The sequence below is a fragment of the Nothobranchius furzeri genome, chromosome 2 (assembly GCF_043380555.1).
Source record: "Nothobranchius furzeri strain GRZ-AD chromosome 2, NfurGRZ-RIMD1, whole genome shotgun sequence".
NCBI lineage: Eukaryota > Metazoa > Chordata > Actinopteri > Cyprinodontiformes > Nothobranchiidae > Nothobranchius > Nothobranchius furzeri.
Window position 1 is genome coordinate 75,482,854 of NC_091742.1, and position 15,603 is coordinate 75,498,456.

General features: G+C 44.1%; 1 protein-coding gene across 1 annotated transcript in view; it reads left to right on the top strand.

Annotated features, from left to right (window-relative positions):
• The first annotated feature begins 303 nt into the window (after nucleotides 1-303).
• kcnj10a (potassium inwardly rectifying channel subfamily J member 10a) overlaps nucleotides 304-15,603 on the top strand; it is a 30,643-nt gene continuing 15,343 nt past the window's right edge. Inside the window, exons 1-2 of the mRNA XM_015946393.3 lie at nucleotides 304-831; nucleotides 14,976-15,368. Of these exons, the coding sequence (XP_015801879.3) occupies nucleotides 14,984-15,368 (385 nt within the window). The 5' untranslated portion in view covers nucleotides 304-831; nucleotides 14,976-14,983. The remainder of the gene's footprint in view (nucleotides 832-14,975; nucleotides 15,369-15,603) is intronic.

Below are 15,603 nucleotides of genomic sequence, written 5' to 3' on the forward strand. Positions count from 1 at the left end.
CTCACAGAGATGCACCGATTATCCATTCACCACTCGCCTCCCGGCAAACACGAAACTACAAATGGCCGGATGCACAAGAATAGAGCCCAGTCTTTCTGTTTTATTCTTTGATTTGTAAATCTCCTCATTCCAGCACCCCAACTTCCAGGCTGGTGTCATCTAGCCATCAAACATTTACATGAGAAAGTTGACAAAGGCTGAAACAGCGGAGGAGTTTTTTCTGTTGCAACAAAGGGCCTTTTATACTGTACAGTCAGAGAACACACACTGATGGGGGGGTGGGAGGAGAAACATGGGAGGAGAGTTGCATTAATGAATTAAAAATGTTGAGAAACAGCGGCCATCTGAATACTTTTGGGTTGATGCAGGAGGGGGTGAGGCGGGAGGAGGCCTCAGAGGAGTGGGCTTTTTTAAACGTCCCTGCGAGTGGACGCACAGGGCGCTCTTTCACTCCGCTTCAGTTGCACAAGGAGGAGAAAAAAGTGCAAACTGTGCTCATCCGATTACATAATGATCCAGTAAGAGTGAGCCGGAACCAGTGCTGCCTGTGCCAGCGTGCTGGGAGGCACTGACTGACCCACCGCTGGGTAATCCTCCACTTCCAGGTCTCCCCTCGGACAGGTTTCGCTGACCATGACTTGATGAAAGGCGATGCTAAACATGTGTGAGCCGTCAACAAGCGCCACTCGTTCAAGAGCCTGAAGTTTTGCTCTGTGTCCTTCTTCTCACCACGCTTTAGTCCGTCTGAACACCCGTCTGCTGGACTGAGACGGTCTTTAAGGTGTCCAAGCTGTGGGCAAAGTAAACATCCGTAACAAGTCAATAGAGAAGGTAAGAAAGACAACCAAACCTGTTAATGTGCACATATTAATCATGTATAATTTGTCTTGCTTTAATCCAAATTAGTCATTATCTGGGAATCTGGTAAATATAAACAAGGTGATGTAATAACTTATTTTGTTAGTTTTAGTCTGATAAAAGAAGGAAGATTCTGCAAACACTTGAAGTGCACCTGTTGTGTTGGGATTGCAAAATGATTAGAATCCTGAAAAGCATCTAGTTTACCTGCCTACACTGTAAAAACAGAAAGGTTGATTTTATGCCAACCAGTTCCATCAGTTATTTAAATGTAAACACATAACAATGTATTTTGGTAAACATAGCTAGTTTAAGTAAATTCAATATTTTATTTCTTGCAGTGTCAATAAAGTTAAAGTCCCATTAGTTGTCACACACACTGATGTGTGTGCGAAATTTGTTCTCCGCATTTGACCCATCCGCTGGGGGAGCGGTGAGCTGCAGACACAGCCGCGCTCGGGAACTATTTGGTGGTTTAACCCCCCCAATCCAACCCCTTAATGCTGAGTGTCAAGCAGGGAGGTATTGGGTCCCATTTTTTCAAAGTCTTTGGTCTGACCCGACCAGGAATCGAATCCTGATCTCCCAGTCTCAGGACGGACTCTCTACCACTAGGCCACTGAGCTGTAGGAAAGTAAAGTGCATTACTCTTCCATTTCTGTTGTGATGTTTTGATTTGAAACGTGCAGCTCAGTTAGAATTAGTAGCTATACCATGATGGTGGTAAATGCCGCTGAGGCAGTACTGTGTGAGGGCTGAGGAGGAAGCTTAATTAGAAAAAGACAAATCACAGTTGTTTTAAGGAGGGCTGCGTTCCAAACATGCAGCTGTTCGTGCTGGTTGTTCTGCAAAACTGCAGACAAGAAGAGTTTGTGCTAAATGGAATGCAGCCCTCACTAACTAACTTGTGCTTTCTCAAGCTCTAAAAGTCAAAATAGTTGTTGTGAAAGAAAACCTGTAGAATTGAAACTAGAAACAAAAGGAAGGAAGGAAGGAAGAAAGAAAGAAAGAAAGAAAGAAAGAAAGAAAAGCACTGTAGATTAAACTTTTCTACATATGATTCAGGATTTCCTTTCTGCATTTTTTATTTGCTGGTCGCACAAACAATCCTGTTGTAGAGTGTGTGACACAGATGTATGGTTACCACGGTGACCCTCATGACCCAGTGGAAGCAGCTTTTAACATTTCTCTTAGCTCTCTGACTACAGTTTCTACTCAAAACAAAGAGGTGGATTACACAAGAGGTGGAATGGCTCTCAGGCCAGAATTACAACTACGATTTAAAACCAATTAAAGACAAACGAAGCAGGTGTGACGCTCTTTTCACTCCTACCGGAAACATTCAGTTTCTGCGGCAGTAGAGCAAGTCTGATTTACAGTTTGGGGGGGGGAAAGCTTTGGCTCCTGCACACTGGATGGCTCTGGGCTCTCGTGGGTGATTGAGTTTCATAGGTTCAGCCCAGTGTTTGTAACTCTGCAGACTTGTTAGGCATGAAGTGGACTGGTTTAAGGAAGTGTTAGAAGTGGATTTATATTTAGAGACGGGAGCAGTCTGCAGGCACGTTGCGATAAATGTCTGCTGTCTACATTCACTTCTTGTTTCTTAAATTAAAATAAATTTATTTGTCAGAGAAAAATGTACAAAAGTACAAGATCTACATACATTTGATTTGAGAAAACACTTCACAGATGTTCTTGAACTAATTTTAGGAGGACTTTTATGACTTTATGACATAATAAGGACATCTGACTGATGAAACCCTGGGCTGGTTTGAGTTTAGCGCCTGAGAGGTCCTTTTGGTCGCTGAGTTCAAGTTAATGTCACATTTATTTCTTTGGATAAAACATAACAAAAAACATCAGAAGAAAAAACATAAAAAAACAATTTAAAACTAATTAGCTTTCTTGTTCTTAAATGGCACTAATAACAGATCTGGAACCTTTACGTTCTCATTTGTCTCTTGGAACATCAACGAGGAGAACCAGAGCGACCTCACTGATGCTCTTCACCTGTTTAACCCTAACACCCCCGAGTGGGGGCCTTTACAGTTTAATGCCCCAAACATCTACAACTGTTTACATTCTCCAAACACAACCAGAACCACAATCAAACAGTTTAAATGGGAATCAAGGCCATTTTAAATTGTAACAAATGTTTTTATTTTTTATTTATTTAGCACATTCATTGAGCAGTTACATTTGTTGTATTCTTTCAAATTTCACTACATTTCAACAACAATCCTCAAATGGAGTAGGCTGAAGCAAAGAAGCTTATGTGGACCTACCCCACCTTACACTATTACAATATTAGAGTTTTTGACAGTAAATGTTTTGTTAATGAACCTTTCATGCATACAATTCATTGTAAATTAAGATACCATGATATTTGAACTTTGTTTTAGAAGAGCGTCTGGCCTTCACTGGTGTCTGCTGGAACAAAACCCTTGAACAAATGTAGTTGAGGACCCCTGGAATAAATAAAGCTATAGACTAAATTTCCTAAATGGAATTTGAACTCACAACCTCCACCCTGCCAGCACTTTCACACAGGGCTGCTCTTCTGCATTTTATCTTAATGTATTCAAATGTAAAAATATCTTTGTTTACAATCTAAACTGTTTTGATTGTAGCTGTAGCTGTGTTTGGGGAATGTAAACAATTGATACTTGGGACACGAAACTTTAAAGGCCCCCAATTAGGAGGCTTTATTACAAGCTAGCACTAATATTTTAAAACAATAATAAAAGAAAGTTAGTTACAAAAAAACAAGAATTTTGAGTTCTCAGTTTTGAAATTCATTTGAACCCTTTAACTTTCACACTAGGAAAAAAAAATTCTCATTTTTTGCCTTTTGTATGACTGACATGAGGTTTGTATTACTTACCCCTTCTTGTGTCACGAAACAGCAGCAAAACGAACGACGCGGCAGTTAGCCGCCGTTGTAGTGGAAGAGTTCCTTTCCACCGGCAGCAAAATGTGACGGTGTGGACACGCCCCCAACGTCACGTTTTGAGTCTATTTTTTTTACACGCTGCGCTTCAAGAACACGTCAAACTTTGCAGTTCAGATTAAACCAGACAATCCGAAAACTTTCAAAATAAAAGTCACATGCTGGTAAATGTTCGTCATTCCCTGTTAAAACCCTGTAGCTGATGTAAACAGAACAAAAGATAAACAGACCTTTTTGGAAACATGCAGCTGTCTTTCTCCTTGCTTGCTATTGTTCATCCATCCATTTTCAGCCGCTCATCCAGAGTTAGGTCACGGGGTCAGCAGCCTAGGTCGAGAGGTCCGGACATCTCTCCCCCCAGCTACTTGGACGAGCTCCTGTGTGGGAATCCCAAGGTGTTCCCTGGCCAGGGAGAAGACATAGTCCCTCCAGTGTGTCCTGGGTCTTCCCTTGGGTATCTTTCCAGTTGGCCGTGCCTGGAAAACCTCACCAGGAAGGCATCCTAATCAGATGCCCGAGCCACCTCAACTGGCTCCTCTCGAAATGGAGGAGCAGCGGGTCTACTCCGAGCCCCTCACAGATGACCGAGCTTCTCACCGTATCTTAAGAGAGAGCTCAGACACCCTGTGGAGAAAACTAATTTTAGCCACTTGTATCCGTGATCTCGTTCTTTCGGTCACTACCCAAAGCTGTTGACCATAGGTGAGGGTAGGAACGTAGATTGACCTGGTAAATCGAGAGCTTTGTCATCCGGCTCAGCTCTCTCTTCACCACGACAGATCGGTACAACGCCCGTTTCACTACAGATGCAGCACCGATCCACCTATCGATCTAACGCCAGGATCCCCCTAAGGGTACAGAGCTGGTCCGGTGTTTCACAGCTTGGACGAAAAACGCATTGTTCCTTCTGAATTTGAGGTTCGACAATCTGAGGGACCCTTCTCTCCAGAGCGCCTTAATAGATCAGAAGTGTGATCCCTTTAGAACACACTCTGTGGTCCCCCTTTTTAAATAGAGGGACCACCACCCCAGTGTACAAATCCAGTGGAACTGCCCCCGATATTGTAGAGCGGCATCAGCCAACACAGCCCTACGACATCCAGAACCTTAAGGAACTCTGGGTGGATCTCCAGAGCTTTTCCACTGAGTTTTTTTTTGACAAACTCAGTGACCTCAGCCCCAGAGATTGGTGCGTCCAACCCAAAGTCCCCAGACTCTGCTTCCTCACTGGAAGATGTGCCGATGGGAATGAGGAGGTATTTGAAGTACTCCGCCCACTGATCCACAACATCCTGAGAGGAGGTCAGCAGCACACTGCCCTCACTACACAGTGTTGGTATTGCACTGCTTTCCCCTCCTGAGGCGCCGGATGGTGGACCAGATAATCCTCAAAGCTGAACGAACGTCCAGCTCCGTGGTCTCACCAAACTCCTCCCACGCCTGGGTTTTTGCTTCCGCGACCACCCGAGCCACACTCTGCTTAGGCTAGGCTGTGTGTGCATGTGTGTGTGTGTGTGTGCGTGTGTGTGTGTGTAACAAGAAAATTAAAGGCAGCACAGCCCTGATGAAAAGGGACTTAGGCAACTGATCACACCTTTTACAATGCCACGCCACTTCGTATAGTGCATGTGCACGGACACGCAATCAAGTAATATATACATACAGTATAGGATGAGAGTCAGCCCCTCAAAACCAGAGGTCAAAAAGGGTCAGTTGTCTGGGTCAGCCGAGGGGTTGTATACTTAAAGGGAAGTAAATATCTCAGGATCTCATTTTACCAGCTCATCCATATTTTAATTGGCTTTGTGTGTGGACCAAAGGACAACATTAGGATCAGTGGCAACCAAAACAATTTCACCTACTTGGCTGGCCGAGCTTCAGGGAAAGATCTTGGAGAAGGAGGAGGTACTCGGAGCAGAGCTGCTGCTCCTCCTCATCAAAAGGAGCAACCTGACGTACTTTGACTTGTGGGGTCTTCATTTTCTTATAATAAATATATTAAATAAATAAATAAATAAATAAATAAATAAATAAATAAATAAATAAACAAATAAATTGTATTTTTGTAGAGGTTTTGTTGCTTACAAATACATAACGGGGGATTGTCGTATACTTCAGTGAGGAGGTCCAGCATTGCCATCCTGCTGGAACCTGATGCCCCATCATGTGCAGCGTGTCCTTCTGGGAGGAGACCCCAGGACACTCTGAAGGGATCTCTTGGCTGGCCCAGGAATTCCTCTGGATCTCACCAAAGGAGCTGAACGGAAGATGAGGGTCTGGAACTACTTGCTGCCCTCTTGACCTGGACCAAGAAAGCTGGAAGCTGAAAACAACTATTAAACATTTAATAGTTATTACCGGTTGTTTAGCCTATAAATCACTGCTACTTTCCCATTCTAATTATAATAGTAGTAGTAGTAGTAGTAATAATAATGAAAGAAAATAAAATCTGACTATATTATTCGTGAATCAGGATTTTTGTGGAAACCAGCTTTGAAAGCATCCCAAACCGTATTTGCCGTCTATAAAACATGAAGCAGGAAACCCAGATGCTGTCACTGATAAACAGTTCTTTTTACAACCAGCATCTGTGGAATCCTTTTGAGTCCTTTCTCCAGTCTGCAGATGTGTGAGCATTGGTGCAATGGTGGTGTTTTGACACCCAAAGCGCTGCTAAAGAAGACATTTTCCACCAATAAGAAGATTCTTTAATCCTTTGCTTAATGAAGAAACGTAGATCCAACAGAGCTCATTTGTGCGTCTGCGTTTGGCAGCAGTAAGTTTGTGTTCCTGTTGTCTTGAGCTGGTGGAGCAGATGCCAAGTTGGCACAGCCTGTGTTCGTGTTTAGACTGTCCTTTCAGCCCGGCTACAGAGGCTGCTGTGGTGCAGCAGTCACCCCACGTTCAGTTTGGGCTCCACCAGCAGCAGACAGGGAGTCAGAGAGGAAGGGATTACTTTCTCCTTTGGAATACTAATAGTAAGCTTTTGTCAACTCACCTTCACTCAACATACTTCCCCCTTTAAAATCTTCACCATCCATCTCACCTCTTCTTCCTCTGTCTCTGTTTTTGTCACCTGATGCTCTGTTCTCACACACACACACACACACACACACACACACACACACACACACACACACACACACACACACACACACACACACACACACACACACACACACACACACACACACACACACACACACAACGCTCAGTTCTGGTCTCTTGTCTCCGTCTGACTTGCTCTCTTTCACTTACTCGCCCAGCCAGTCGTATTTTTCAATGGTGGCTTTTGTCCCTTTCATCTGGTTGAAAACAAAGGATTCTTGTGCACACGGGACCGAGGGAAGATGAGGGCTGCAGCGACAGGCAGGGAGGAAGACATCACAACCTTGAGTTCAGTCATCCTCTTAGGTTAAAACCTCATGTCAGTCAGCCGGGCACCGACAGTGAAACCATCAGGAGGAAAAAGGTATCAAAAATGTTACGTTGAGTCTCATTGTTGACTTTTTCTACTCCTCCATAGAGATTATAAACAAGCTCCTGATTCATAGCACACATTGTAGTTATAAATACATTTTACTAATTGGATTTGGCAGCATCTTTGTTTCTTTTCATTGATCACCTCCTCTTGTGCTATAAATGGTAAATGGCCTGTATTTGATATAGCGCCTTCTAGAGTCCTATGACCCCCCAAGGCGCTTTACAACACAATCAGTCATTCACCCATTCACACACTGGTGGGGATGAGCTACAATGTAGCCACAGCTGCCCTGGGGCGCACTGACAGAGGCGAGGCTGCCGAGCACTGGCGCCACCAGTCGCTCCGACCACCACCAGCAGGCAACGTGGGTTAAGTGTCTTGCCCAAGGACACAACGACAGCGACAGACTGAGCGGGACTCGAACCAGCAACCTTCCGATTACGGGGCGAGCACTTAACTCCTGTGGCACCGTCGCCCCTAAGACTGACTGACAAATACAATATAAAGAAATTAAACACTTGAATTAAGCTAACCAACTTATGTCAGCTGGTTCTACCAAACCCACTTACTTAAATGTACATAGTAATATACATTGTTATATGACTTTATGTTAAATGTATATTACTCTGTTTATTTAAGCAACTATGTTTAGTCTAACCAGTTGACATAAGTTGGTTAGGTTAATTCAACATTTTCTTGCTTAAAGTGTACGTTTCTATGTTACAATATAATAGAATAGCCTTTATTGATCCCACAGTGAAGAAATTCACAGCAGCACATACACTTAGAGAAAAGGAAGAAAATAAACAACCCAACAACAACATTACAGGTAAATACACAAAGGCAATACGCTGTTATTGTAACCTTCAACCACTATAAACAATGACTAAAAAGAAAACTTGGGTTTCCAGAACTATCCAGCATAAGGTACACAAACATTATAAACTGTTACTGCAGAGGGGATGAATGACCTACAATAGTGTTCTGTCTATAACCTTCAAGGTATAATGCAGTGGGTGGGAGAAGATGGAAGTCATCTTCCCCAGGATCTTCCTTTCACGCATCTCCTCAACTGAAATTAGTTGGCAACCCAGAACCAAGCTAGCTTTGGTTACTAGCTTGTTCAGTCTCTTCCTGTCTTGGTCAGAGCTGCCTGCACCCCAACAGACCACAGCAGAGTGAATAACAGAACCAACAACAGAGTGATAAAAGGATTTTAGCAGATGGAAATTGACTCAGAAGGACCTCAGTCTCCTCAGAAGGTGGAGGTGGCTTTAGCCCTTCTTATAATGAGTGTGGCAAGGTGGAGAAACGAGGGCCCGGGGAGGATTCGATCCCCAGACTCCCGGGGGAGAGTCACGCGCACTAACCAGTCAGCCAAAGGGACATCCCCTTGGCCAAGTAGCCAGGGCGCATGATCCATCGGGACACTGTGACAGGAGGACTGTTTTGCCTTGGCCCCCAAAATGCCTTGAAACGGCCCTGGGTGTGTGACTGAGTTTTGAAGGTGATCTGAATTGTATCAGATGTATAAATATGACATGTGTATAAATTATTGTTTTATACAGGTAAAAACGTGTAGTGGAGATAAATCTACCTACATTTTACTTTTCAACACTTTGTTTTGTTTTCTTGTTTTTATTTAACTATTTACTGTCCTGTCTGTCTCTCATCTTCCTGCATCTCCTCTAAACTCTCCAGAAAAACTGCTGCCTGGATTCTTACTTTTTCACCTCATCAGTTCCTTTTGAGCAGATCAAAGGGATCTCCTGACCGCAAAGCGGAGAGTGCGTTTCAATGCTGCGTCAGTGAGGTGAAATCACCGCAGCACAGCTGATGCAACACATTCTCACTCCCAGCGCGTGATGAGCTCCGCAGTAGCAGAGCGCTTCTGGCACAAATAAGACAGAAAGTAGAGAACATGTGCGGACATGAACAATCGTGTGTAAATTATAGTTTTTTGGTTGTGCCACTTTGAGAATGGACCATGAGCTGGGCGCAGCAGCCGGGAGCGCTGAACACCAACGATCATCGCTCTGCCGCTTTCTGCTCAAAATAGTCCATGAATGATGTAAAATAGGTAGAAAACGTTTTTTCCGGATCCCCTGGATGCATAGGATTTCCAGCTCCTCCATAATTTGATCCCTGCTCCTGGATGAAAAACCGGACATTATCATCAATACAAGAACCCCCCGGATGCCGGACAGAGAGTGAAAAGTGGACATGTCCGGGGAAAAGAGGACGTATGATCACCCTAGTTTAATATAAAGTGGGAGATTACAGATACAGTATTTTGCTCGTGCCCTTGCTGCCCTGGGCCCTTTAGAGTTCGTCGGCCCCTGGGCAATTGCTCAGTTGCCCATATGGTTAATCCGGCCTTGCCAAGGAGGCGTCCAGGAGGCATCCTGACCAGATGCCCGAGCCACCTCAACTGGCTCCTTTCGATGTGGAGGAGCAGCGGGTCTACTCCGAGCCCCTCCCGGATGGCCGAGCTTCTCACCCTATCTCTAAGGGAGAGCCCAGCCACTCTTCAGAGAAAACTCATTTCGGCCGCTTGTATCCGCAATCTCGTTCTTTCGGTCACTACCCAAAGCTCATGACCATAGGTGAGGGTAGGAACGTAGAACAACCGGTAAATTCAGAGCTTCGCCTTCCGACTCAGCTCTCTCTTCACCACAACAGACCGGTACAACCCCCGCATCACTGCAGATGCAGCACCAATCTCCAACAGGACCACATCATCTGCAAAAAGCAGAGACCTGATCCTCAGGCCACCAAAACGGATGCCCTCCACACCTTGGCTGCACCTAGAAATCCTGTCCATGAAGGTTATGAACAGAATCAGTGACAAAGGGCAGCCTTGGCGGAGTCCAACTCTCACTGGGAACGAGCCCGACTTACTGCTGGCAATGCGGACCAAGCTCTGACACCGGTCATACAGGGACCTAACAGCCCATATCAGAGTGCCTGGTACCCCATACTCCCGGAGTACCCCCCACAGGGCCCCCCGAGGGACACGGTCAAACGCCTTCTCCAAATCCACAAAACACATGTAGACTGGTTGGGCAAATTCCCACGCACCCTCCAGGATCTTCCTAAGGGTATAGACCTGGTCCAGTGTTTTTTTTTAAATCTTTTATTTCATTTATTATTGAAATAGAAAAAAAAACAATACTAACAATAAAATGAGGTATCTCAAGCCAAGAAAATGAAAAGGGAACAGAAAGAAGAAAAGTTAAGTTGTTATCTGCCCCTTTTTAACTAAAATGACATTTTTACACTGAAATAACAATAATTATAAATAATTAGCCTATACAAAGTAATTGCTTGACTGGAGTTCAATTTGTAAAGAAAAAAGAAAAAAATTAATAGTAATAATAATTCTAAAAGCAAAAGGATTTTTGCACATATACCTATTCATACATATATATACATTAAAGTGCATCACATGCCCATATGGTCGCACATACTTCATATATACAAATTCATATAGATATACACACGTATCCACTACATAGACACATAAACAAACATACAAACATATTTATACATACACACATGAATACACCTACACACATCTTCTATAGCTTTATTTATCTATTTATTTTTTATATAACTGATTTGCACATATATGATTCCAGTATTTCATTTTTAATTAGTTCCACGGCCAGGACGAAAACCACATTGCTCCTCCTGAATCTGAGGTTCAGCAATCCAACGGACCCTCCTCTCCAGAACCCCTGAATAGACCTTACCAGGAAGGCTCAGGAGTGTGATCCCCCTGTAGTTGGAGCACATCCTGTGGTCGCCCTTTTTAAATAAGGGAACCACCACCCCGGTCTGTCAGTCCAGTGGGACTGCCCATGATGTCCATGCGATATTGCAACACAGCCCCACAACATCCAGAGCCTTAAGGAACTCTGGGCGGATCTCATCTACCCCTGGAGCCTTGCCACAGAGGAGCTTTTTAACCACCTCAGTGACCTCAGCACCAGAGATTAAACTCAAAGTCCCCAGACTCTGCTTCCTCACTGGAAGACGTGTCAGTGGGATTGAGGAGGTCTTCGAAGTATTCTGCCCACCGATCCACAACGTCCTGAGTAGAGGTCAGCAGCACACCGTCCCCACTATAGATAGTGTTAGTAGCGCACTGCTTTCCCCCCTGAGGCGCTGGATAGTGGACCAGAATCTCCTCGAAGCCGTACGGAAGTCTTGCTCCATGGTCTCACCAAACTCCTCCCATGCCCGGGTTTTTGCCTTGGCGACCACCCGAGCCGCGTTCCGCTTGGACTGCCGGGACCCGTCAGCTGCCTCTGGAGTCCCACAGGCCAAAAAGATCTGATAGGACTCTTTCTTCAGCTTGACAGCATCCCTAACTGCTGGTGTCCACCAGCGGGTTCGGGGGTTACCACCACGACAGGCACCGACGATCCTGCGACCATAGCGATGGTCAGCCACCTCAACAATAGAGGCATGGAACAGGGTCCATTCAGACTCAGTGTTCCCCGCCTCCCCCGGAACATTTTGGAAGTTCTGTCAGAGGTGGGAATTGAAGCTCCTTCTGACAGGAGACTCTGCCAGATGTTCCCAGAGACCCTCGCGATACGTTTGGGCCTGCCTGATCTGACCGACATCCTCCCCCACCATCTGAGCCAACTCACCACCAGGTAGTGGTCAGTAGACAGCTCGGTCCCTCTCTTCACCCGAGTGTCCAAGACATGCGGCCGCAGTTCAGATGAAACAACAACAAAGTCGATCCTGGTGCCAAGAGCACATATGGACACCTTCATGTCTGAACATGGTGTTCATTATGGACAATCCATGACTGGCACATAAGTCCAATAACAAAACACCACTCAAATTCAGATCGGGGGGCCGTTCCTCCCAACCACACCTCTCCGGGTCTCACTGTCACTGCCCACGTGAGCGTTAAAAGTCCCCCAGGAGAATTAGGGAGTCACTGGAAGGAACGCTCTCCAGCACCCCCTCTGGGTAGTCTGAACTGTAGTTTGGTGCATAGGCACAGACCACAGTCAGAACCCGTCTGCTTCACAGATGAGCATCAACATACTGTATATGACACATTTTTAATGTCTTCGTCAGAGCCTCCCCAGAGCCGGCGGCTCTGACAAAGGCGGAAGTTCTGTCAGCTGAAGATAAAAAAAAAACATCTAATTACTTCGCTGTGTTAAATAAGAAAAAAGATGAAGATTATAGACTATATGTTGTAATAACCCACATAGTTGTTCAGCCTCTTGTTTTTTTAAATGTTGCACCATTGAACCATCTTTAACCCAGAGAGCATTGGGAAGTGATTGTAATTAGCGTGCTTTAGGAGAGAAATTAAAACATGATAAAATAAACAAAGAAAGACATTCTAAATTAAATGGGTAACCAGTGCCTGACATTAGGATAGGAGTGATGTGTGCTCCTCTGTTTTCTCCAGTTAGGAGCCTCGCTGCAGAGTTCTGGACCAAGTATTATTTTATCACATGATAAAATAAACAATGAAAGACATCTTGAGTTGTTGATTCATCACATTTCTGAGTCAGTTACTAGAATCTTTGGGAGTCATCATTTGAGACAAAAATATAAGACATTGTAAAAAGCGGAATAAGAGAATTTTATATTTTCACTAGTTTTATCCGGAATCATGAAGCGTACAAAGAAGTGTTTCTGTTTCTAACACATTTTGTGTTAAAAGGTTTTGTCTTTGAAAACCAAACATTCCTCTGAACAATAAACACTATTGTACGACCGTTCGACTGCTGTATATGTTCATACACAAGTGTATGTTTTCTGTAAGTGTGGGTAGGAGCACTGTCGGGTTCAGAGGTCAGCTGGAGAGGGCCGAGTCCAATCACATGCTCCTGATCCTGACCACACCTCTCACATCTTAGTATTCACAGCACAGAGCTCAACACAGCTCTCTATTCATCCAGTCGGTGTGAGCTGTAGCGTGGAGGGAGGCGAGACAAGGGTCAGGAAGGACAGGAAGGGACAGAGTGTATCAGATCGTCCCAGTTTAGGCCTTTTGTTTGGGTTGTGCTGTTTTAGGGATTGTTTTATTTGCTCTGGAAAGCAGAGAGAATGAAGACCAAAGAGCTATTTGGGAGAGGAGAGAAAAAGAAAAGAAGAGCAAGATGAAGAAAGTGTAACAGCAGCTGAATACACCTGATTTATTTAACCTGCTCTTAGATCAAAGGGTTGTGTTTTTTGTCACATGAAAATCATTATGAAAAATAAAGGAAACCTAGCCTGGCAAGCCAGACTAAATAAATACATTATTCAGTCTGGCAATGCTCCATTGACGGCTCTGGGGCGGATTCTACGGTTGCTACTAGACTACAAACAACGTGACATACTTAACGTAACAGATGTCTGTAAACGAGGCAGTCCGCTGTTGAAGAGAGCGAAATACATCTTTTTTTTTCTAAATCAAGGATTTAAATACATCTATCTGCTCCTGATTCTAATAAAGCCCAAGTCCTAATAGTCCAAATTTGATGTAAAAATGTTTAAACGAGCTGTCACCATCTTGTTCCGCTCTGTCGCATCACCCTGCCCACCAGACCAATAGAGCACTATGATTGGCCCACAAAGCCGATAGAGCGCTGTGATGTAATTACAAAAACAAAACAAAACAACAACAAAAAATTGAAGCAATAATTAGATGATTCACTTCCATGATCGTCTGCGCTTAATCCAGTCAACAGTTGGTGCTCCACAGCAAAGAACAATTTTCAAAACGGCAAAAAGAAGGCTGGAGCACTCAAAGTGACAAAAGATTTAATAGGTGCAAGCACAAAAAAAGACACCCGCAGGTGTCTCTGTCAGAGTAACACGTCGAAACGTTAGTCTCTTTTTGTGCTTGCACCTAACAAATCTTTTGTCACTTTGAGTGCTCCAGCCTTCTTTTTTCTTTTTTTTTTTGCAATAATTAGATTAATTTCAAAAAAGTTGTAAAAATTAAAATGTCATGATCTACATTGTTTTTGTCCAATAGCAGCAGTCCACTTTGATCCTGGACCCACTCAGGTTAGCCGTTAGCTTATTAGTGCTGTCAGAACTATTCTCGGTTTCTCCAACCCGATGTTGATCTTTTGATGAAACTTTTACATCAAAAGTGCTAAAATGCTAATTTAATTGAAGCAATAATGTTCATTAACATTTTATTTACCAAAATGAATTACTCAGAATGAATTTAAAAGCTGTAATTATTTCTGTTACTAAAATAAAAAGACACAAAACAAATGTTTGGTTTCCCATCCATGGTTGGGGTCGTCTTTATCTGAAGTACTTACAAATCTTGATTCAGCCCACATTGTTTTCATAAATAAGTCAATGATCCAGTGCTACAGTGCCTTAAGTCTGTAGAACCGTAGCTTTTATATTGGCTGAACTGTGTGTCTCTGGTAGAGATCCAAAGGAACCAGCGTGGATAGTCACACCAGTGTTACACATAAAATGTTACTTTAATCCACTGATTGTTCCTTTCTGTCCCTCATGTTCCACTCAGACATTGTTCTCGTTCATGTGCCTTTTGTTGTTCATCACAAAACCTGCTATTCATGGTCTTTTCTTCCCTGCTCATCATTCCTTAACCCTTCTCCCTGTTAAGCCCATTTTCTACACCTTTCTTAACGTTCTCCTGTTTCTTTGTTTGGTTCCGACCTCATGCAGCGCCAGCCATGACTTCAGCCACTCCCGCTTCTCCTGAAGGCTCCTCCCCTCAGAAGGTTTGCCATTCCCAGACACAGACAGACATCGCCAAGCCCCTGCTGGGCTCTGTAGGTGGTACTGGAGGATCTGGTGTTGGTGAAGGAGGACCAGGGGCTGGAGGAACTAATGCTTTGCGTAAAAGACGAAGAGTCCTCTCTAAAGATGGACGGAGCAATGTCAGAATCCAGCACGTCAGCGGCAGAGGAGCATTGTACCTACGTGATCTTTGGACAACCTTCCTGGACATGCAGTGGCGCTACAAGTTCTTCCTCTTCTCTGCAACCTTTGCTGGGACCTGGTTCCTGTTTGGAGTACTTTGGTACCTTGTGGCCCTGGCGCACGGGGACCTGATTGGTAAGAAAGGAGGGTGGTGAAAATCAGGGTTCCTAATGTTTTGCTCATTGGTCCATTCTAGACAGTGAAAAACAGACTAATAATTTAGAACCACATGACATGTGTCAGCAGTAAAGTACTTCTAGTGTAATAGCACTATGGAACACAGTACCAAACCATGACACTCACCCCACCATGCTCTAGAGGTGAGTAAGGTTTGATTTACTTAAAGATGCTTTTTTCCTCTACAGACACA